Consider the following 23,606-nt stretch of genomic DNA (forward strand, 5'->3'; position numbering starts at 1 on the left):
AAATCAAGTCCCTTTACATATGCATGTATTCTCAGACAGCTTAGACGTACAGAGGTGATTTCTGGGCATTGGGTATGCACACAAACACAACTTCACCCCACACAGATGATTATGGACCCAATAGAAAACAGAGGATACACTTCACATTCACATCAGGGTCAACTTCTGAGCAGCCCACTGCAGCCCACTACCTTCTCATATGCAATTAATGTGCCTAGGTGCTTCCTGCTTGCTGTTACTGCTCTCATCCCAAACTCCTTAAGTTTATAAAGTCACCTCATCACCTCCTCCTTAACAAAACAAAGCATTTCATCAGAGCAATACGTAATTTCACATCGTACACTGTAGCGTCTTGATAAACAAATTACAAGAGAACTTTTAGTTTTCTACCCATCCCATTGCCATCGATTTATACATTAGTGCTCTAAAACATGCTTAAAACCATGCTATATGAAGATGCATTCCAGTGTTGTAAAGTTATGTTAATGGTAGGTGTATTTTTAAATGTAATTTGTACATTAAACGTATAGGCAGAATTTATTCACCTTTTCTTAGCTTCTCACTGTATTCATATTGCAATGTTTTACAGATTGACAGAGCCACAGCTGCATGTCCTCTGTGTTATGTATAAAGGCATTGCATCACCTGCAATATTAATCTGTTATCACAATCACCATCCACAACAGGAGGTTTGTCCATCCTCGTCAAGGGAAACAAATTTCTCTAGTTTGGGGGTGGAGACCCCTTTAGATTGGGTCCATTTCTTCCCTTGCTGCCTCAGTTTGTGTATATTTTTCTCTTTTTTTAACTGCAGCAACCAATAGGGACAAAGTAAAGGATTACATCCATGCCTGTCTGATAATAAAGCAACATAAAATCCAGTAAGAAAACAAGAATAGCAAACACTGTTATTGGTATTACCTCTGTAACCTGAGGCAGACTATTTATAGCCAGAGGACTTTCTGGTGATATTAAAATCAAGGAAGCTGCAATTTTGCTTGCATATTTCCATGCAGTTTATTAGCTCTTGTTCTCAGACAGCTGCTTGCAAATCCCCCATCCACGTTTGTTATCTGTTTGTTCCATCTCTTCTCTGTAACAGAAGAACTTTGTAGTTTAAGTGAGTGGTTATGACATTAATACAAATGCTTTAACATGATCTCCCACTCTCTCCTTTATTTAACTTCATTCTAAAAAATAAATAAATAACACTGCTGTTAACACATCAACTGGAACTATGCATTGTGGGGTTGTTAGTTGGCCTTCTGGAAACCCTTTGGAGAAGCCATGAAGGAGATGCTATTCTCTTTTCTCCGTGCTTCGCCACAGGGTTTATGCTGTGCCTGGGACTCCTGTCCTCACGCACCCTTCACGCCTGCAGCTCTTTCTCAGTCCCAGTGCTGCACATCACTGGTAAATGCTGCAGCCACCCTGCAGCCTGGGCTCCCTCCAGTGCACGGACATTCCTGGAACTCACACAGTTTCGATCCTAAGAGTAGGAGCAATCCCTGCTCGCTTGTCCTGAGCAAGGTTTGGTGCCACTGCTCGTGCCCCCTGTGGCTCAGAGAGCCTGCTCTCATCCTCTGAGTTACCTTCCCTCATCTAAAAACAAAATAACCTCCCTCCCCAGAAGCCCCCATAACCACCCCCCCCTCCCAATTCAACATTTCATTCTCCCGCATCTTCTCCACCAGAGAAGCCCACTCAGGTTGCAGCAGCTGCAGCCCTCACCCCATTCTCCCGTGGGCTCCCATGCCCCATTCTGCTCCGGCCACAGCCCTGGATGAGGCAGTGGCTGCCCTACACCACGATGGGGAGCCCGGGGCCCCCAGCCCTGCTCGCCTCCCTGCTCCCACTGAGCTCCAGCAGCCGGTCCAGCAGTGCCCTGGTCGGGGCGTTATCCCAGCGGGCCATGTCCTCCCCGTGCTGCCTGAGCTGCCGCCATATGTCCACGCGCATGGTGCCCAGCTCCCTCCTGGCCACGTTACTCCTCACCCCCACCCTGGGGCCCGTGCCGCTCTGCCACGGCCTCCTGCCCTGCCACCTCCCTCCCGATGGGAGCAGGGGTGAGGCAGCGGCCAGCGCGGGGGTCTGCAGCACTCCCCAGTCCCTTTTGCTCTCAGGGTTTCTCCACCCTTTGCCACCGCGTCCTCTGCCAGAGCCCCCTCTGTCCCCATGTGCCCAGGCGGCCCCTGCAGCCTGGTTGCTCGCTACCTTGTGCTGGTGCGGGGCCGGGGCGCCAGTTGGTTCCCCCCCGGTTGCTCCATCTGCCTGCAGCTGCACCTCTGCCCTGCTCTCCCCCTCCTCCATCCCCCCACTTTCCCTTTTCACAGCAGCCTGGGCACCAGGGAGCGCAGCGGGGCTTGCCTGACCCCTGTCCCCCCCCTCACAAGCTGGCACACACGGGCTCGCATCCCCACGCTTCTCCTCACAGGGGCTGCCCTCCGGATCGAGCCACGCTGCTCCATCCCAGGGCTCATCCTGGCAGCTGGTTTTGGCAGGAGCCGCGGTGGCCGCACCATGCTTTGCCCCTAACGCTGCTTTTAACTTCTCCACCTTGGCCTCGCAGGCTCGGTGGTCCGCGGCTTTCTCCTTCAGGCTCTGTATCTTCTGCACCAACGCTCGGATCGCTCCCTGCAGCTCCTCGACGGTCCTCGTGCTGGCAGCCAGCTTTTCTTTCAGCGCCTTGCTCTCGTTCATCACCGCCTTTTTCTGCTCGCACACCTCCTGGTACTGCAGGACGCTTCTCACCTGTTCCACGGCCGCAATGCTTTCCCGAGTTTTGCCCTCCTCCAGCTTCAGCCGCTGGGCTTTGATCTCTGCTTTCAGCTTGCTGTTCTCCTCCTTCAGCCTCTGGATCTCTGCTCGGGCCGCCTCCTTCTCCTCAGCCTGACTTTTGGCCGCTAACCACACGGCCCACGCTCCCGCACATTTTAGGGATTTTCGGGAGAAAAGTTTCGATTTGGCCATTTCTTTTAGCCTGGCAAACTCCAGGTCTGCTTGCTGGATGCTCCTGCAGGAGTTGGGACCCCAGGGGTTGGGGCCCCACTGAATAACCCAGTTGGCCAGCTCTGCCATGTCATTCACAACTGCAGGGAAAGGTGACTCCGTGCCTAACCCTCCTGCTGTTAATTGTGAGATTTTCCTTTTTTTCTTCTTCTTTTTTTTTTTTTTTCCTGTCTCTCCTAAAAGTATTTCTGTCTTTACAGAAAGGGTTGCTTCAAAACTACAAGAAACAAGAGCAGAGGGGAACCTGCTGTTTGCCCGCTTAAAGGTTTAACAACGCAGACAAGGAGCTCTCATTAAGCCAGTAACAGCTGCGCCAGCAGCAGCAGAATATCAGAAAGAAAACGGCTACAAGACACTCGGATCAGCATCAAACCCAATCCCCCTGCTCTTAGCTGCACTCACCCCTGCATAGTGCTGCCCAGGCTGATGGTGGGGACCCTCTGTCCTCCTTGCCACCGCGGTGCTGCTGGGGTTCCCCTCTGCCGGAGCACACCTGGGGCTGCTCACGCCCGGTCCCTACACCCTCCTTGGGTGGGTACATCCATCCCAACGGTCCCAGCAGGGCTGCGTACCCCTCACAGGCTTGTTCCTTCCCGGCCCCAAGGTCATTGTGCTCCACGGGGGAGCAGCTCACAGCATCAGAGCTGCTATCACCTTGTGCTGGAGGTTTCAAGGCCCCGCAATCCTCGCTGCCCACACCCCCACGCTGAGTTTCTCCTGCAGGTCAGGGACAGTGCCTGGAGCTGCTCCTGCCCAACGAGGGAAGTGCAAGGTGCAACAGACCTGAGCGCAGGCAGGGGAGGGCCATGGGGCCTTTATTTGCTCCTACAGCTGTGCAGGTTTGTGCAAAGCTTGGTGCGAGCAAGTCCCAACCTAAGCTCAGATCACAGGACCATAGAATCACAGGATGGTTTGGGTTGGAAGGGACCTTGGGTGGAACCATAGGGCATGTCCTGACCATCCCTATGGCCACATAAACCTAACAGGTGATGCCCCAGCAAGCACAGCTGTCCTAAAAAGGAAGAATTCCCCACATACGTGCAATGAGGATAAATATTTGGTGTACTGTGGCTAGTAAGACACATAAAACCCTGCTTGTAAGTCCCCCAGCCCCTGCAGATCAATACCACGGGAAGCAGCTGAAGCTTTGTAAACTAGAAGATGTAACTGGATTATGAAATGGGACAATGCAGCTAATTTTTAATTATTTCTAATGCCCTTCTAATTTCTGCTTCATCCTGAATATTTAAAAACCCTTCCAAATGTATTTCACAAGTCTCAATAACAACCCAGTAACTGGATGTGGCATTACAGCAATTTATATCACCTCCTAAAATGGGGATCTAAATTAATCTCTACATCTCATTAGTTCAGCTATCAGAGATCTTTCACAAGATAATTGGCTTTCGGTGGCTTTAATTTAATATAATTTATTAATATATTACATTTATATTTCATAGATGCTGTTTTAATTATTGAACTGATACATCTCAGGAACATAATTCTTTTATACAGCATCAGAGTTTTGCTTTTAGGGCTCGAGAGCCTCCTTGAGATGTTTTAATGATAAATAATAAGCTTTCATTTGTGTTTGCTTTTAAACTTAATATCAATTTACATTTGCCCGAGGTTCTCACGGCGGAAAATCAGATCTGCTTTTGGAACATCCTGTTTTGCACATGAGGTAAACTTTGTCCTTCAGCCAACACTTGCTGCTCCTGGCCCCGTGCAAACTTCAGCTGGTGACGTTCCCAGGTCGGCGAGGACAGACAGACAGCGTGACCCCAGGGCTTCTTCCTTAGGAAAGCAGCCCCCAAATACCGCCCCTCCTAGAGCAGAATAGCAGCGTCGAAACATCTGACAGCAAATCTGATGGTCCAGGGTTGTTTTAAGATTTTAGCATCACAGAATGCCTTCCATCTAAATGGTGCTAAAGCCATTTATAAATAAGGTGCACGGTTACCAGCTCTGCCTCTTGACATGGGGACCACCACCTTCAAGGGGACAGCACCGGGCAGGGCGTGCTGCACAGCCCTGCTCTGCTCAGAGGGGCACTGCTGTTACCCAGAGGGGTTTTGGTTGAGGCTGAGGATGAGGATGAGACCTTCCTCTCCCAGATAAGGCCTTTCGGGGCAAAGTGACCCCGCAGATCCCAAGCAGAGCTGCTGCACGGGTGCACCGTTTCAATGTCCATCACGATGGGGGTCCTTCCCCAGCGCGGACGCGGAGGTGGAGGAAAAGCAGCCCAAGGACTCCCTCTGCTGTCAGCTACCACCATCGCAGAGGCTCTTTCAGCATGTTCGGTTTGAAGCTCTGAATGTTTTTTAAGGACATATTTCCTCCCCAAGCCTTAGAAACTTTAAAAACTTAGAAACCTTAAAAACTTTCTGGGGGCTATTCCCGTTCCCTGTAAAACGCACCCAGCCGGGCTGATTTTGCCTTTTAAAGAATAAAGAAGTCCATGCTGGTGGAAAGGAGAAACAACCGTGAGCAGCTTCTGCTCCTTTCAAGTGATATGTGAGGCCTCAGGCCCTAAATAAGCCTGGTTTGGGTTTCAGACATGCCGTCTGATGCTGCTCGCTTGCTTCCTTCAGTCCATGGGCTCTTGTGCCCTGGCCACGGCTGTGGCAGCAGGGATGTGTGCTGCTGGTTGGAGGGCTTGAAGGAAAGAGGAGTGAAATGAGGGCTAAAAGCAAAGCTGGAACGTCTCCTCCTCTCCATTGGCCCTTGGCATCTTCAGCATTTTAAAATCATTTTAATAAAACTGAACTGGGGGGTCTTTCTTCTCCCCATCCCCACTCTGGATGCCCCAGGCTGACTTTACTCCTTCCTGTAAAGCCAGCTGCAACCAGGATGCTTTGGCCATTGCCATCAGTGTGCCACCACCCTGTGATTGAGAATATATTCATATTAAATTTAATGTTAATATCTAATCCACCTTGTGAGCTGTGGGGCTCAGATGTTGCAGTGCAGGAGAACTTGGGGAGCTCGGCTGGGCTGGGGGCTGCAGCAGCAGGTCGGGCTGACAGCTCAGCTTATTATTTATAAATAATAAAATAATGGTATTCTTCACTGCATTAATCAAACGGAAAAGAAGGTCGGAGTGGTTCATTTTAGATTCATCCAAAGTGAACCTTGCTGGTGGTTTGGTTGCCGCAGCCAGATGAAGAATCTTGCCCCAGAGACCTTGTCTGAAGGCAGCCACAAGGGCTTCATTGTAGTCAGCCTTAAGCCCGCGGCCTGAAATCCTGCTCTGACTCTCTGCTGACTTAGATGGGCAGCTTTAGTCTGAACCGACCCTTTTTAGTGGCTAAGTGGTCGGTGCTGCCATGCCTCTGAGCTCTGCTTGTCTGCTAGCCAGGGAAGTCTGGGTGCCTGGCAGGGCCAACTCCCACCTTCGGCACCGTGCTCCTGCCCCAGGCAAGCAGAAAGCCAAAAGGGGGATTTCTAGGCAGCTCTGAGAGTGCTTGTCCAAAAATACACCAGGAAGTCCTCTTCACTTAAGGGCTGGTTATGGATATCACTGCCCTCTGAAAGCCAGGTGCAGAGGAGAGGACGACACTTTCCTAGCAGCCTCCTCTGGTTCCTTTCTCTTAGCAATACCCTGTGCATCCAGACACAAGTCATGCAGCCTAGAACTCCTGTTTAAGGGAGGTTCTAAGATTGATTTTAACGGGATCTGGTTTAAGCTGCTTAACCCTTTGCCTGCTGGAGCAAGAGACTCCGTGCTGCTGCTCATTACTGGTGGGCTAACCAGGCCACAGGACAGCATATTCTCATCTGTACCAATGTAGAGTACATTGTGCTTTCATCCTGCAGAGGGTTGTTATAAATGGTTTACTTTCAAGAGAGCTCAATTAGATCTGAGAACTCACGCAACGTGTCCACTCCTAATTATTGCTCGGAGACTTTACAGTAATCAAAAGACAAATGAATGCAGAAGAAGGAAGCAAACAACACGGGCATTTCCATGGTTTTCTCCTTGCTGCCTATTAGTTGTGCCCTGTCCCATACCCAGAGCTTGGCTTTCGGAGCTCAACCTGCCTTCCTTCCCAGCACCCTTCCTAAGCTCAAGCACTTCACTTTTCACTTCCAGAAAGTCAGAATTCTCCCAAGTTTCTGTGTTGTTGCCTCTCAGTGTGACCACTAAACACACCACCAGCTGATGGCACTGCCCCATTGCTGTTGGGAGATGAGAAATTGAGTGTCACTGTATGCAAAACACTTCTGTGCCATCGCTGCCATGCTTTTGATCTCCTTCCAAAGCCCACAGCAAATCACACTGCCAGATGCTTTTTACTGGGACCTGACCATCCTGACTGTCACGAGGCACTGGGAAGGGCTGTGCTCTTCCAGCTCGTGGAGTGGCTGACAAACAGGGAGCTGCTGAGCCTAAGCTCCTGTGACCCCACACTCATGTTGCAGAGGGTGAACAGCTCTGGTAATGTGGGTTGGTAGGTGACCACAGGACATGCAGCAAAGCTCACAGTTCTGCAAGCTGGTTTGGGTGAAGTCTCTGCATCAGTGAGACTGCCACGGCTGAATCTCACCCTGCACTGAGGATGTGCTTACTCTTCAGCCCATGCCAGCTGTGCCCAGCAGCAATGATGTTGCTCTCTGCTTTTCTACCTAGGCTTGACAAATAGCTCTCAAGAGCTCTCTTTAACCAGCAAGGACATTGTTTAAAGTGACTTGGAGGTTGGCCTGCTCTGTATGGAGAAGAAAAGGTAATGGAGGGAATCTAACTCCCATCATCCACCACCTAAAATGGAGACCTAGTGAAGAGATGGAGCCACACTCTTCTTTTAGGTACATATCAAGAGGCCAAAAGGCAACAGGATAGAAATTCTGGTTAGACAGCAAGAAAATATTCACTCTGGAGGCAGTGAGGCAGTGAAATAGATGCTGGGAGAGGCTGAGGGGTCTCTGCTCTGGAAATGTTCAGAACTCAGCTTCATCAACCCTCTGCAACTGCTTGCTTGGCAGGTCAGCGTGCTCTGAGCATGAGCTGGGCAAGAGATCTCCGGAGATCCCTTCTGCCCAAAGCTCTTAGTGGTGACTTGTGACATTCAGTTCCACGAGCTGTTTCCGAGGTTAACCTGAGTGTTTACTGATGCACTGTATCACTGAGGTCGCTGCAGTGACAGGGTTGGGGTCAGCCCCAGGATGTCCTAAAACCACCTGCTGAACCCCCACCCTGTGGTTATCAGTGTCCACTTCCTCCAGGACAGAGCTCTGTGAGCCAGGAGAAATCACAGCAGTTTCAGGTGAGAGACTGTGGTTTGACTCACAGGTGGGATTCTCATCCAAGGTATTATTTGACACGAGTCTTGCTGTGGGACTGTGGCACAGGTCCATCTCTGCTGGCCAGAGACAGGGAGGTCACAGCAGGACATCTCTGTGGTTTGGGAACTTTGCAGTTTCGTTTCTGTTGTGCTGAGTAATTCGAGAGACTGGAAGACAGGTGCTGCACAGCGCTGGATCAGATGAGTGTAAAAATATATTGTCGCATCCATCTCAACACAATACACACGTTAAAAAGGAATGAGATCTGTCTCTAACTGTCTCTGAGGCTTTAAGTGGTCCAAGCTGCATTTTTTATTTTTTACACCAAGTGGAAGTAGAGCAGCGTGCTGGTTTCAGGGGAGAGAAAGGAGTGGGAGGCACAATATCACATCCTATTTCCTCTTTTAAACACTTGGCAAGGGATCGAACTTTCCATTCCCATCTGGCACAAGCAGACTAAACACAGGTTCCCTTCTGATAGCCATCTGCACTCTTCTGCTACCTTTTCCCATCAGTCCTCTGTAGCCAAACTGCAAACTCATGCACTATTTAAAGATACCCAGATTTAGGGAGTGTAACCAAACGATCCTTTTTAGTTACCTTCCTTCCAAGTCACCAGGCAGTGAGAGCCAAGCCAAACAATAGCACTGGTTAATCAACAGGCTCAGGACATGAAAGCAACTCCACTTCCTATTTGTGAATGCACAGATGTTATTTATCTTGGATCTCCCCTTGTTGGTCCCCCAGGATTAAATCGTGGGCCTTTAGGTGGAGCGTGAGTGACTGCTTTTCTATTGAGCAGGCCGCAGCAAGGCTTGCATGCCCCTGCTCGATGAGGGCTCTCCACAAGAAGTGGGGTGTACCACGGTGCTGGGAGCACCATGCTTCAAGTGAGATGCTAGTGCTAGTGGTTGTCCAGTAGCTGAGACTACCATAAAAGAAAGAATTCCTGATCGAGTCCACGTCACCACAGATATTGATCCTTCTTGAATCTGTTGCCTCAGTTTGTTGAACCCACTTGGCACCTCTGTGTCTCACGGTGATGAGACCTTTAATTTCCAGAGAAGGAAGCAGTTCCTGCCTTCACTTGTGCCTGCTGAGCTGCCACAGGCTGGCACACACTGATGGGCAGAGGCAGCAGCTGTCTGTGGAGGGGACACAGAGCATTGTGAGAGGTGGTTAGTAGGACAAGTGCCACTTGTCACAGCGTTGGTTGAGACTGTGTTTGTAACTTATGTTGTCAGCAGTAGGGTGCTTGCTTTTGGCAGGGAAGGGAGCCACGACAATAGTTCTCGGTACTGCAGAGACACCCTGACTGCAAGACAAAGCTGGCACTGGCTGAGGCTCTGTCTGGGGAGACTCCTGCCCACCCACAAACCCGCTGGCACCAAGTGCTCAGTGGGAGTCTTCTCCACTAAAATAACACAAGGGATTTCTCCGTAGAGAAATCTGTCCCGCTTCTCACTGCTTTTGCATGTCAGAACTTTGTTCTGTACGTTAAGATACAAATGTACATATACCCACCCTGGGCTGGGCTGTGACACTGTCCTGAACACCAGCATCATCTCCCCGCTGGGGTCAGTACAAGCCTAAAGAGAGGAAAGAGCTTTCTTGGAGGCTGCAGAGCACAAACACTTTGGCTTTTCATTCCTGGAGCCCCTCAAGAAGCAGCTAGTGCACTGATCTGCGTTAGAGGGCTCTCAGGGCAGAAGGCACAGGATAACTGGCCTCAGTGCATAAGTAGGAAGCTGAGGATTTCATGGGATTACTTTTTGCTCCTTGACAGATGTAGGTCAGACGTAAGGTCACTGCTGAGCATCACAGCTTGACTTACAGGCATCAGTAAGAGCCTTGCATCGCACCTGGGATGGAGCCCTGCACACAGGGAACATGCTGCCTCTGGCACACGTGCATGTGCAGAGCAGGGTGATGGGCACTGCCACGGCCTGGGAGCAGCTCCATGAATCCGAGCACACCACGGTCACGGGGACTCACACTGACTACACAAGTCTCCTTTCCATGCAGAAAGAATTAGAAACAAGGCCCTTCACAATACGTTTCCCCTCAGCTCCCATTTTGGTGCCTTCCCAACACTTGGTTCTGACCCTGCCTCCTTCCCCTGGGACACAGAGATGTCGCTCAGGCCCCACTGCCACGTGGGGTGACATGCCACCAGGCCTGCAGCCTGCCAGGACACCTCGCAGGGCCTCACCTGCCTGAAGCAGGGAGCCAAGAGCCGGTGGGACACGTTGGTAATGAAATACATCCATTAATAAATAAAACTCGAGTGCAGTGATAAAGGGGGAGGGCGGTGATTCAGTAAAGGATTCAATTTTTCAAATGAAGCTATTTTCCGTACACCGATTCTGGCCAAAAAGCATTTCATTTACACCAACAGAATATAAATATCAACGCAGACACACTTTGTTCCTAATTTGCCCTTCTGTGTTCCTGCTGCGTGCCTGCTGCCTCTTTGCTGGGGCTGTGCTGGGCAGGGGAGGGCAGTCCATTGCTCCTCGTTCCTGACAGAGCACCAGTGGCTGGTGTGAGCACAGGGCAAGCCACGCAGGTTCAGAAGGCCAAGTGCTGCAGTGAAACCACATCTTAGATATACCAGTGTGTGTTTGTCATGGAAATACTGCGCTAGGTGTGAGCGGTGCCAGGTTCAGCAGCAGAACAGAGATGATGCCTCTCGCAGTAGGCACCAGAAGGAGGTGCTAGCAGGACACATATATGAGCCAAGTGAGGGCTCGCTGAGCACCAAAACCCGCTTTCAGGCCTGATCCTGCCCTGCTCAGTGCACATTTGAGTGCACCCAAGCCCAGGGTGCTAAGTGAAACACTGGCCATTAGGGACAGAGTGTTCATGTTCACGCTCATTAGCAACAGTGAAGAAAAGAAAGTCAGGTGAGAAATGGGCTCATCGCATGGCTACTCCTGGTTTCTTGATCTAGCTGTGTGCGTGTCCTCCATTCCATCCTCACTTCTGCACTCTTCTGCTCACCCACTGCAGCTGGGCCATCAAAGGTCCCAAACCAGCAAAGCCCTAAAGCAAATGCTTATTGACAGGACAAGCCCAAGGGCCCTGACACACAGGACCACCCACCCATCAGCCCTTCCAAGCCTGCTGCTCCTCCTTGGTCTCACAGGACTGCTTTTTTCTTTCAAACAGAGGCCAGGAGTCACTGCAGAAGGCAACGCTGCACAGAAAATGGCTGGAAGGAAGGAGCGACAGCCTTTTATTTTTTCAGAAGGAAATAAATAGGGCATGCCCCTTCAGCAAGTGTCAGGTGGAAGGGGTTGGTGCCAGGTGGGGCAGAGTGCATTGAGAACTCCTCTTGCCTCATAGACCACATAGAGGACCCCACACCACTGGGATACACGGACACACATCGTACAATTGGAGCAACTTTTGCTCGCCGTGGTTGCAGGAACCCTATAGTGCAATAGAGGGGAGGTGCGCCTGCTCTTGTCCATGGGTTTCTTTGGTTCTATTAAGGATTTGTGGTTTATTTTTTTCATTGGCTTTTATTTCTTACACTCAAGACCAAGGCAGCTACAGCTGGGAGAGGCAGGTTTGCTCCCGATGGCATAACTGAGAGAGCTGAGCTCCGCCCAGCCTGGATCTCAGTTGTTCAGCCTCAGAAATGTGTCTCGCAGGCTGAGCCTTGTCCACCTTTAGGAGAGAGCCCATCAGCAGAGCAGCGAGGCTCACCTGCACCCAACACGTACTCGCACGCGCTGGGTCAGCTCCTCGGGACTGGCAGCGATCTGACACAGGGGAGGAGACGCCTGATGTCAAACGCCCACGAACACCATCATTATGTCCCATCCACCTAAGGAGATCGCAACAGAGGACACGCGCGCACCTGTGTCCGCGCACACGTACAGCCTCGAGGGCCGCTGGAGCAGAACCGAGGGCAACGCGCGAGCCTCGCAGCTCGCACAACGCAATCAGTCACGGCACGCTGCGCTCGTGAACGGCCCCACGCGCAGCGCCCACGGACACACACCGCGGCCACGCCCCTCCCCCCGCCGCGCTCAGCCCCCGAGAGTGGCGCGCCGAAGCCATTCATGAGAACGATGACGTCACGTTGAGGGGGCGGGCACTGGGGAGGCCACGCCCCCGCGGCTATTTAAGGTGGCGCGGCGCTGCCGCCGTGCTTCAGTGGGAGGCGGTGGTGCGACGCTGTGTGTCTCAGCGCTGTCCCGCGTGGCTCCCGCCCTCCTGCAGCCTCGTGTGCCTCGGTGCCCTGCCGCCACCCCGAGGGCGTGGGCGGCCCCCGCCGGGACTTCATGTCTGTGCTTTGTCCTCTGCCCTGGTGAGTGGGCGCTGCCTGCTGCCCGTTCTGGGGTGTGCGGGGCCGCTGGGGTGGGGGCGGGGATGGACCGACCCGCGTCCGCTCGCGGACGGCTCCGATGCCGCTCACACCATCCGGAGCGCTGAGGTGGTCTGAATGCTGTCCTTTGTTTCCAGCCCTGACTACCTGAGATCAGCCGAGATGACCGAAGTGATGATGAGCGCCCCGGCTATGGATGAGATCGGACTCAGCCCCCGCAAGGATGGGCTCTCGTATCAGGTGAGCGCTCCGTCCCCCGCGGAGCTGCCTGGGCCGGACCGTGGGTTTGCTCTGATGATCGTAATAGCAGCTCCTGCAGTGTGAGCTGCGACGTTTGCTCGGCTGGAGCAATCCGATCCAAGTACCGCTTAGTATCTGCTCACAGTGGCAGAGCACTTTGTTTCCGAAGTGCATGAACCCCACCCCTGCTTGCTGGATGCTCACTGACTCTCAGTGGGAGAGGAGATGCCCTGAGTAGTAAAGGTCTGTGCCAGTCACCAGGCTGAGAGGCTGCTGGTGTCCCTTAACCATGGCTTGCAAATGATTTACCTGCAGCAGAAGGGACTTGTTTGTACAGCACTTAAATCCCCTAAGCCATCCCTCGGTTCCCCCCCGTTTGAAAGGGTTAAGTTTATTGTAAGATCCAGTGAGGCTGGACAAGCCTTGGAAGTGTGCCTGCAGGCACGAGGCCTGAAGGCAGGAGCTGCGTCCATCCTGCAAGTGGTGAGTGATGGAATTAGCTGTTAACCTCTCAGTCAGTGGCTGGCATGAAGAGGTGCTCAAACTCCAGCCTTTACCTTCAGCCACAGTACTTCCAGTCAGGGTTGAGTTATCTTTGCCCGTTAGATCTGCTTTTCCCAACTCTTGCAGGTTGGTGAGGTTTAACACAGGAGCTGAGTATGTGCCTGGCACTTGTGTTACTGTGCACGGAGTGACTCTTCATGGCAGATTGCAGCACAGAGTTCTTCCTTTGCAGATGTGGCACAGCCTGCACAGGGGCACTTGCTCTAATTGGGCATTCAGATTAGGTGCTCTGTTGTACACTTGTGTATTTATGCCTGAAAAATGAGCTACGAGCCTGTAACAGTGCACTGAGGCGTGAAATCAATGGGACTTTGGGCCAGGGCTCAGGCAGAAGCCAAAGCTGTACGGGGGGGAGAAAGGGGATGCATTGCTTTTTTTGGTCAGAATCTCTATCTGAGCAGTGCAAGTAATTTGGTTTATTGCCTCTGTGTGGAAATAGCTGTTCTGTTTTAGTGCTTGAGTTAGTGGAAAGCATATGGCCTTGCTTTCCTCCGCTGCAGAGAACTTGTACAGGAGTGGGAATGGTTGTGGAAGTTGAAGCTGTTGCCCTAGTCTCTGCCAGATGTTCAAACAAGTGCCTTAAACAAGATGCTGTATGGAGGTGCCTAACCCGCTCAGGTCAGTGGTTTGTTTATTCCTGACTGCTTCAGTGAGGTTTTCCCCCAGTGCTAATGACCTCAGTGAGTTCTGTTTGGCTGAACTGAAGAGCGGCCTCTTCGGCTTTGAATGGATCATATGCACCTCGAGGTGCTTGTTGCAAATGCTGAGGACTCATATCTATGCAGGGCTTGTCTATCTTGGATCCACTTTCTGGAGTGATGTGGAGGGTTCTTGGTGCTTCACAGGAGCTGCTAACTGCCTGCTTGTCTTCGGCTTTGTTGTAAGCTGAGCTGATGGCAGAGGCCTGGGGTATTGAGAGGGCAGATGCTACTGGGTGGTGTGCGGGCCGGGAATGAGGTCTGCCACTAAATCAGGTTAGTGCAAAGAGGATTGAGAGTAGGTTGCAGCCTTCTTCCTCTTGATTGAGTGGCTGAAAATGTCGCTGTGCGAAGCGAGACGTTGAAATGGTCCTTAAGCAGCTGAAAACTGAAGTTAAAATAGCAAGGGCAAATCAAATGCAAAGAGTGCTGTGAACTGTGTTCTGTGAGGTTTGGCACTTCTCGCTGTTCTGCTGCTGGAGAGTATTTGGTATGTGGGAAATTGTGTGCTGGCCTGAGAGCTGTAGTGCAATAACTTAAAACCAGACACAGCTAACAGAGCATGACTGTTCTGGTGCTGAGGTTTGAGCTGCAGCATCTTCCCTCACCTGCATGCAGAGCAGGGTGCTCTCAGTGAGTGTGACCACCCTTGGCTACAGGAGGCAACTCTGGCAGTCTGGTTCCTTCATTCCATGGAGTTCACTGAATGTCAGGGCCCCTGCCTGTCTCACTAGATATTTTCTGGGGGAGCTTCTGGCTTGACAGCTTTTCTGCCTGCTCCTTGCTTCTGCTCACACTCTATAGTATGTGTCTAATGCCCAGGAGATGTGCATCCCCCCAGCAATGCTTCCTGGTGTTCTGTGGGCTGGACACTGCTGCTCTTGAAGCAATGATGTGAAAACCTGAGCTGCAGAAGTCTCATACCTATGATAACTGAGTTGTTTGTGTAGGCTTAGTAATTTGTATGTGGTTTCATTTGCACAATGTGCTTTCTCGGCATAGATACCTTTTTCCAGTTAGCGTGCCAAATGCTTGCAAGCTGATGTTCTAACTTCAAAGCCTTTTAGTACGGAGCAGTTTTGATTCCTGAATCTGTGAAGTAAAGCTGCTCTGAGCCTACCGAAGGTGTTGGAAGTGAATGGTGAGATCTGGATGCGAGTCTTGGAGCAGAGAGGCACAGACGAAACAGAAGATGCAGCTGAGGAGATGATGTCATGCTGGGTCTTGTGCCTGCAGTGGAGAGCTATTTCTGGATCTTTAATAGATATCCCATAATTCCCATGGGACTGCTAAACAAAAAAACTCATAGCAATGCAGCTGATGGCTCAAGATGCCCCTGCTACAAGCAGATGTGCCTACGGAGGGCTCTGTGCCCCTCCTGCCTGGTGGTCCCTGCAGAGCCAGGCCTTTTCCCTGCCCCGTGGAGTTGATGTGCTGCTTGCAGTTCCAGCACCAGGTAGCCCTGTTCTGAGAAGCCTGGTCAGCACTGTGCTGGCTTGTCCTCTAATGCCATCTTGGGTGTTGCTACCCAGTTGAAGGCTGACTTGACATCGTCAAAACAGTGATGTGGATCCTGCTTTGTTTCTTGAAAGTAGATCTGAGCACAGCTGAAAACAATTTGCCTCAAGTGTTTGTTTCAAGCAAATACTCTACCCTGAGCTGAGCATGCTGCTTTGCTGCAGCCTGACTGGCTGGTCCTGTTGGGCCTCGGGCTGCCTTCTGGGAGACTGGCAAGTGGAGGCTGAGCTTGCCTCATGCCATCAGCTGGGGTTTGGTTGTCATGGGGAGCTTGAGCTCTTTAAGTCATGATCGCATCGCACTGGGATCTGTGTGGGCTAATCACAGCCACAGTTAGCTGCGAATGACGTCAGACTGAATCTAGGTGAATAGGCTTACTGTCCTGTCCAGTGTTCCAGGCAAAAGCCTGCGACATCAGTACTGCTGGGGGGGATTGGTGTCAGTGAGTGCTACTTCTCCACTAGCCCCTGAGGAGCTGCAGTGCTGCGGGGCTCGAGCTGTATCAGTGTGGGGCTCCTCTGTGCTCATTCCACTTCCCAAACAACTGGGGAGATAGAAGGCAGTAGTGCATTGTGGGGCTGACCTGGTGTCTGGCTGGGGGATGGAGGCTGAAATTCATCTTCATTGCTTGTGAGGCACTGCTACGCTTTGGTTTCTCCAGGGGAAGTCCTGTATGGAAGCTGGTGCTCAACGCTGCCAGGAGACCTTGAGTCTGAGCTGCAGAATTTAGGATGACTGGATAACTTTACCTGTTCAGTTTCTGCATTGCATGGTTACTAGACAAGATCAGTAAGTTCAGTTACTTCAGGTTGAGCTAATGCTTATTCCAAGGTCTTGTACCTTAACGGAAGGCAGAAGCGGTGTATGGAAAGAGCAGAGCTTGAACTAATACCTTCCCAGCTATCCTGCTCAGGGCAAGTGCTCTGCTGAAATACAAGCTGAAGACACGCAGCTCCTGGTAACATCTCAACACGTGTCTTTTCCTCCCTACTTGATGTCTCATTACTCTGATGGAAAATTGTTATGATGCTATGCTGCTGAAGTTTCCCTGCCTCTGTCCCCCAAGACGTGCTTTGTGACTGAGTTGTTGTCATCGTTCATAAACCTGAGTCACGCTGTGTGCATAACTAGATGGAGCTCAGTTTCAAGTCATGACTACTGTATGAGTGAAACTTAGCAGTGCTGCTTCTTGTAGCTGGAAAATTCCTCTGAAGAAGGCACCGAGATGATTTAAATACTTCCTGAAAGGAGCTCGCCATGCCTCTTGGTGACAGCAGAGTTTTGTTTCAAGAACTTATATTTCAAGTCAGAAAGCGGAATTTTAACTTGATACTGCTCAAGAAGTCTAAAACTCACATTTTAGTGTTGGGAGGGGAAGGTGGTGTGTGTACCTCAGGGTATATCCTGTCCCTGAAGTGGTATGCATCTCAGTGCAGACCTTTGTGTCTTGTATTAGTAATACCACAGTGAGGTAAAACTTTCCCCCAAACAGTAACATAATCTGGAAAGATCTTCTTACCTTAGTTTCCCTGCAATATAACTGAAATAGCTTTCAGCCTCTACCCGGGGGGGGAGGGGGGAGATGAGACAGACACTTCTGGTGTGGAACAGAGGACACAGGTGGATGTTGTTTTAGATTTACAAGTGTCCCTTGGATTACGGTAGCTCTGAACTAATCTCCTTAGCTGTCTGACGTCTCTCCTGCTATTGATGTTTCTCTCCCTGTGAGTGCTCAGAGAGGGTATGAGCCTCCCCAGGGCCAAGGGAACTTTCCGTTCTTGTTGCCAAGACTTCATTTGAGGATAGCAGAGCTAGATCATCCGAAACAGAGGCAAACATGACTTTCTGCAGATCGTTTCAAGTCCTGCTTCTCACTGCTCTTGCTATACTGAAGGACAGGAGTTCCCAGAGCATCATCTGGAGAGGCCCGTGCAAATGAGTCTTGCTGCAAGCAAGAAGCAGTGTTGTGCAGTGCAGGAGTGCAAATTACTTGTGCTACAAAGCTGACAGATCTCTTGCAATGGGCTTGCAGCTGTGACATGCTGCAGAGCTGGGCAGACCTGCAAGTGGTCATCATGCTGTATTCAGAGGTGAGGGAGGCAGCTATGTTTGAGCTGCTTCTGAACTTGCTTTTGGCTGGCCTTCCCAAGCAGCTGGTTGGTGGCTGTCATTTGGGGACAGGTAGGTCAGTGGTAGGCATCCTTCAGCAGTGTGCAAGGTGGCTCCTTCTGATAAAAAGCAAGAGAGGCTGCAGAGCTGGTAGGTGGGATCTGAGCCTGTTGCACTCCTGTGGGGAACTCACTGCAAGTTTCTTCCAGTGTTTTTTCTTCCCATTGTCTATAGAACTGGGAGAGAGACTATGGGAGTGACAAATATGGCATGGCTGGTGTGCATTGATGGAAAGCTGCTGCTTGCTAATCTTTGTAGAAAGAGCTTGGCAACTCAGCTTATTTTGGGGGTGACCCAGGAGACTTTTCCATCCCATTTCCCTGGATGTGCAAACGAAGTCTTAATCTGAAAACCACTTCCCTTCAGTCCCCGTACTTGGCCAGCAGTGCTGCCCTGCTTGTCACATGCTAGGAAATTTGCCTTTGTATAATTTTTCCATTGATGGTCCCCACCCCTTGAAAATGTAGTTGCAACATCTCACTTCATGCTGCCTCTACGATTAAAAGACATGACTTAGTGGAAAAAATCTTGACCTTCTTGGGTTTGGTTTGTCCTGCAGCTATTTGAGATAAGATTGTGCTAGTTTTTTTATTAAAAAAGCTGCACACCACATTTCAGGGATTTTTTTTAATAAGGAAATGACTGCTTAGCTTCTGGAAAAAAAAAAGCTGTCGGACTGTTTTCAAAGAAATTGCTCCAATTTGACCCAATGTGCTTAAAATCATAGCAGCCAAAGGTTAGTTTAATTATTAGACTGCTATTTTTCTTGCACAGGAGGCTATTTTCATGACACTATCAGCTTATATAACCTCCTGAACCACGCTTCTTTTTCCATTGCAACCTTCTAAACAATGTAATGTCAAAGGTACTTTTTTTTCCTGTCTTGAGTTCAGATATCAAGTTGATGTTTTAGAGCTGTTGACTGTACTTCCAGTAGTGTGCTGGGTGTCTCAAACTGCCTTTGTTCAGCTGAGAAGCCATAAAGCTCCAAGAAACAGTTCTGGTCTTGCTTATCCTGTGAGTGGCACCGTGCAAGGGGAACTCGTGCACTGAGTCACTTTCTTGAGCATCTGCTCCTGAAGTTACCTTGCCTGACTCCACATTGAGTAGCAGCCTGGCTTTTTCAAGGTGATAACCTGGTTCCTACAGAGCTTTGGATTCAAGGGAGAAATGTTTCTAAGTAAAAGAAGACCAGATGTTGACAACGGCTTGATAATAGTTGCTAGGAGTTGATGGAGTGGGGTTTGGGTAAAGCTTTCCCTGTGTGGTGAGTACCTGCATGATTGGCTTGGGGAGTGTGGTGCTTTATGGTTCATGCTCAAGGCTCCTGGGCAGGGAGCCTGCTTTGGAGCTGGGACCACAAAGATCAGAAGAGATCAGGTCTTGCTCCCAAACAAGCACCCGAGTGCAGTGCTCCCATGTGAGATTAGCTGTGCTGCTCTCTGCAAAGTTGCTTTAGTGGCTTGGATGAATTCAGCTGGTGTAGTACATGGCTCCTCATGTCACCTACACCTCCAGGAAAAAGCATTTGGTGATAAGCCTCTTCAGGCTGTTTTGATGGAACCACAGTGGAAAATGGATATGCAGATAAAATGTTCTGAAATAGACAAAGCTGCTTAATCTTCTGGTTACCAACTGGGGGATCTGATATGGGAACTGGTTCTTGTCACCCAACAGTTTTTCCTCAGGATGAGGTGGAGCTTGTAGCTGTTCCCCTGGCAAGGCATTCCTATTCTGTTCACACAGCCATTTAGTTATGCAGGCCCACTGTTAATGTTCCAGCACAGCTGAATGCAGCTTTTCCTGTACCTATATCTTTGCGTTAGTTTCTGGAAGGATCAAAGCCTGTAGCCCAGTGGCACAACCTGTGGGTATGGGCCTTGATGCTGCTGCTAGGGGAGTGGGGTGAGGTATTGCTTTGCGTTTTGGGGGCTGGGGACAGGGAGGTGTTCATTCTTTGTGCTGGGATGTGTGATTCTTAGCTATACCATAGGTACCTTCAGCCCTAAGAAATGTGGTCGCTTTTCCAACCCTTGGTTCAATCTCTAACGATTCCCCAGACCGTCTTCCTGCTGAATTTCACTGCTGATGGACAGTCGCTGTAGCATGCAGAGCACTACCAAAATGCAGCTGAACTTCTCATGCAGAGTGTTTCTGCTGCCTAGGAGGGACACCAGGCACAGACCCTTGTAAGGGTGAGGACTGCTTGTGCTGTGCTACCTTCGTGCCTCCTTCCCCTTCTGGCAGCAGTGTCTGGAGCATGAGTGTAGCTTGACTGGCAGCAGGAAACAAGATCAGATTTGCAGATTGAGATAGCTCCGTTTGCAAACTCATGAGCATTCATGCAAAAGCTGTGGTGGGAGGGGGGTGAGGCTTTTGGGTAAATAGCCAAAAGCAGGTGCCTATTTGATGAGCCTCATTCAAGCAAATGTATATGCTTTGAAAGCCTCTTGGGCAGTGCTGATTTCAAGTTCTCAGAGATTACTAAGAAGTTGAGGCGTTTTTCCCATCACTCAGGTGATTACTGTGTCCAGACGAGTCCACCCTGAAAACCAAGTTTTGAGAGTTGGATGTTAGCTGAGACTGCTTGAGAGCAGCTCCTCTCACAGGCTGTTTCTTGGCTCTTTCAGATTTTCCCTGATCCCTCTGACTTTGACTGTTACTGCAAGCTGAAGGACCGCCTGCCCTCAATCGTGGTGGAGCCAACGGAGGGTGATGTGGAGAGCGGGGAGCTGAGATGGCCACCTGAGGAGTTCCTGGTCCAGGAGGAGGAAGAGGAGGAAAGCTGTGAAGATGCAAAGGAGGACAACAAGGAGCAATAAATGGCATCTGAGGAAAGGCAAGGGACTGCACCCTTCTGAAGGAGGAGCCACACTTTTTTTGAAAGTCTTTTTAAAGAAAAAAAGACAAGTTCAACTTTGCACCTGCAAGATTTTAGTTTTTTTGTATTCTCTGTATTGAGAACTGAAGCCCTTGGTGTCACCAGACCTTCTGAGGAAGGAAGGAAGTAACACAGAGAAAAGTTTGCTGTTCTCGAGATCACTATCTGTATTTTTCTGAGGTAGAGGCAGCAGTGAAGTTCCAAGCATGTGGTGGAGGGTGACCACCTGAGGGATGCTGGAGGGGGGAGCTTGGGGTTGGGGAGTGCAGAGGGAAGCCAAGCAGAGCAGTGTTCAGCTGGGAGCTGCCTCTGACCAGAAGCCTGAGAACAGAGCGGTCATCTCAGATTTGCTTTTCCTGAAGCTTCCATTGTCTGTCTCTGGAGGTGGAAGTGTCTGTAGCAAAGCATCACAAAATGCTCTAGTGCTGAGGGACCTGTAGCTTTCCCCAGTTCAGCACCTCCTAGAGTCAAGTGAGCATCCATAGGAGTAGTGGGCTTCTCGCTCTTGAGCCTGTACCAGTCACCTTCCCAAAGCTGTCTTCTCACCCTCTGTTTGCCTTTAGACCTTTCAATGCTGAACAGCTGTATTTGCAGGGTAATGTTAGGCTGCTGCTTGTCATCTCTACTGCTGCAAGGCCCTAGTTGATCTTGCAGGTGGTTAGCTTGAGGTAGTGCAAATTTGATGTAAAGACATCCATTTGCAGTGTGAACACTGCGCATAGATTTGAATACGTGGATTTTTCTCTCCTATTTGCCAAGGCTACTGTGGTTGGTCTTGTCTTGTTCCAGTGCCCAAAGCTGGAGGGTGAGGATTGCGCCTGCTTGCCTCAGTGTCTTTGGGGATGTAGGGTTTTATATCTAAACTTGCTGGTCAGTGGGCTTGTGGGGGTTGGGGATAGGCTTGGCTGCTCCTGCAGGGACCTGCAGAAGGGCAACGCTGCCAAACTGGAGGTATCCCGAAGACCAAACACCAGACAGTGTGGATTATCAGTGAGAAGGTGGAGGGGAGCTCTGCAGGGAGTATTAGCCTGAGCATCCTGAGACGAGACATCTGTTTTGTGGCAAGGATGAGATGGATGTTCACGGGTGTTCAGTGGAGTGCAGACTGTTTTGTAAAGTCTGTGTTTGGGTCCTTCTCACCGTATTGTGCCCCGTGGAGGAGCAGCCTGTCTGTGTTTGGGGAGGAGGGGGGGGGTCTGCTGCCAGGTGGGGTATCCCACCATTTGCCTGGAAAGTGATGCTCTTGTGGCTTTGTGGGCCAGCTCAGGGAGCCACTTGCTCTTGGAATAGGATGAGAACAGTTACTACCTAAACCAAATCTGGGGTCACAGAAGAGTAAAAGAAACGTCAAGGCCTTAACCAAACTTTCATAATAATCCCAATGCCACCCTCCTTTGCTTGTAACGAGTTCCATTTTTAAAATCTATTTGAACATGTGTATTTGTATTTTTAATACCTCATGAGTAGTTAAACGCTGGCAGGGGTTGGGAACTGCTTTTAACATATTAGCAGGATCATTTTAGTCTTGTCTTGCTTGTGTTTTAAACATAATGGCAATAACTTTTCAGCTCTACATAACTGTTTCAGGCAGATAGGAGCTTGGCGGTGAGCTTGCACAAAGCAGGAGAAATTCAGTGTTCCTACACTGCAGCTGGTCTCTAGCCTTGCAGGCCTGGTTATACTCTCCCTGCCTGTCTTGGTGGATGGTTTATCACCAAATGGTCATCATGTAATGGTACCACTTTCTCTGATGGATTCAGCTGTTGTACCTGTAACACTTGTTCTAATCTTGCTGTCTTACCTGAATGAGCTTATACACCTGTATACCAGCCAATTGTCCTATTTCTAAGTGTTACTCTCAGTCCGTACCACCAAGTCAAAGCTGTATATCAAAGATACTATCATCTGGCAGCAGTGAGATGGCAATCCACGGACTCAAGACCTGCTGTCTGCCCTAAAGACTTGTGTATTTCTGTCTGCATCCTTTTGTGGAAGTATTGTGTATATTTCTATTTGTTGAACGCATCTAAAGAACAAAGCACTCCAGTAAAACTACTCCTGTTGTAGGATATACATTCTATATTTCTGTAATTCTTTTTGAGCCTCAGGGAGAAGCTAGCATTTTTTTCAAACTACATTTTTGTCACTGTGACAGTTGTAAATAAAGTTTGAAAATGCTTTCCAAACATACTGGCTTTGTTCTTACTAGTGGATGGGTTTGGATGGTCAACTTCCTGGGTAATAACCAGTCCTTGTTTCTAGTATGGGGTGTACTGATGTGCAAGGTGAACAAAAATATCCCCAAGTATCTTGTCTGTCAGGTTGAGGCTGTCCTTTGAACCTGGGGATGCTTGTGCTCACCTCAGCATGCCCTATGAGATTATGAACCCAAATCAGCTTGGAGAGTGTGGGGCAGCATCTTTGCCTTCGGTCTTTCTATAGTCACTTATTGCTGTGTGAAGGGCTGCAGCAAAGGAATATTCTTTTCTTTTTGTCCCAAAATTTCATTTTAGTTATCTAACTTCATATCTTATAACTAGAAAGGTTATAAATTTATAGCTATAAATCATATCTAATATCTTAACACTGCAGAGCATGAAGTTGCAGTCAAGAAGAACTGCATCTATTCTTAGCTGTATATTCTTAGCTGTACTTAGTAGTAGTATGGAACCTGTGCTTCATTTTGCAGTGCGTTCAGAGGAAGATCTGGAAGAAACTGCATGACGGTGGTTCTGAACCTGTTTGGTGTGGAAATCCGACCACGCTAAGATTCAGTGATTCAAACTGTGTACTTAATGGGATTTAATTTTGCATGAAAACAAGGTGATAGGCAAATGCCATGGAATATCCATATCATTCAGATACATGGAGAAAAGTTCCTGTAATTTGGCAAGTAACAGGC

At 49.8% G+C, this 23,606-nt stretch overlaps 1 protein-coding gene across 1 annotated transcript; it reads left to right on the top strand.

Annotated features, from left to right (window-relative positions):
- The first annotated feature begins 12,490 nt into the window (after positions 1-12,490).
- LBH (LBH regulator of WNT signaling pathway) lies at positions 12,491-22,894 on the top strand. The gene is made up of 3 exons (XM_065739628.1): positions 12,491-12,616; positions 12,772-12,874; positions 20,454-22,894. Exons 1-3 carry the CDS (start codon positions 12,591-12,593, stop codon positions 20,643-20,645), a joined length of 321 nt encoding a protein of 106 aa, XP_065595700.1. The 5' UTR covers positions 12,491-12,590; the 3' UTR covers positions 20,646-22,894.
- Positions 22,895-23,606: the final 712 nt, after the last annotated feature.

The sequence above is a fragment of the Cyrtonyx montezumae genome, unplaced genomic scaffold, assembly GCF_038088225.1.
Source record: "Cyrtonyx montezumae isolate F1298 unplaced genomic scaffold, pur_monq_1.0 scaffold_24, whole genome shotgun sequence".
Lineage (NCBI taxonomy): Eukaryota > Metazoa > Chordata > Aves > Galliformes > Odontophoridae > Cyrtonyx > Cyrtonyx montezumae.

What these genes read in the sequence shown, in the direction of transcription:
- LBH (XM_065739628.1), top strand. Translation starts at nt 12,591, where the DNA reads ATGTCTGTGCTTTGTCCTCTGCCCTG. An exon ending in GTGCTTTGTCCTCTGCCCTG is followed by an intron (nt 12,617 to 12,771) that starts GTGAGTGGGCGC and finishes CTTTGTTTCCAG; the next exon opens with CCCTGACTACCTGAGATCAG. An exon ending in AGGATGGGCTCTCGTATCAG is followed by an intron (nt 12,875 to 20,453) that starts GTGAGCGCTCCG and finishes TGGCTCTTTCAG; the next exon opens with ATTTTCCCTGATCCCTCTGA.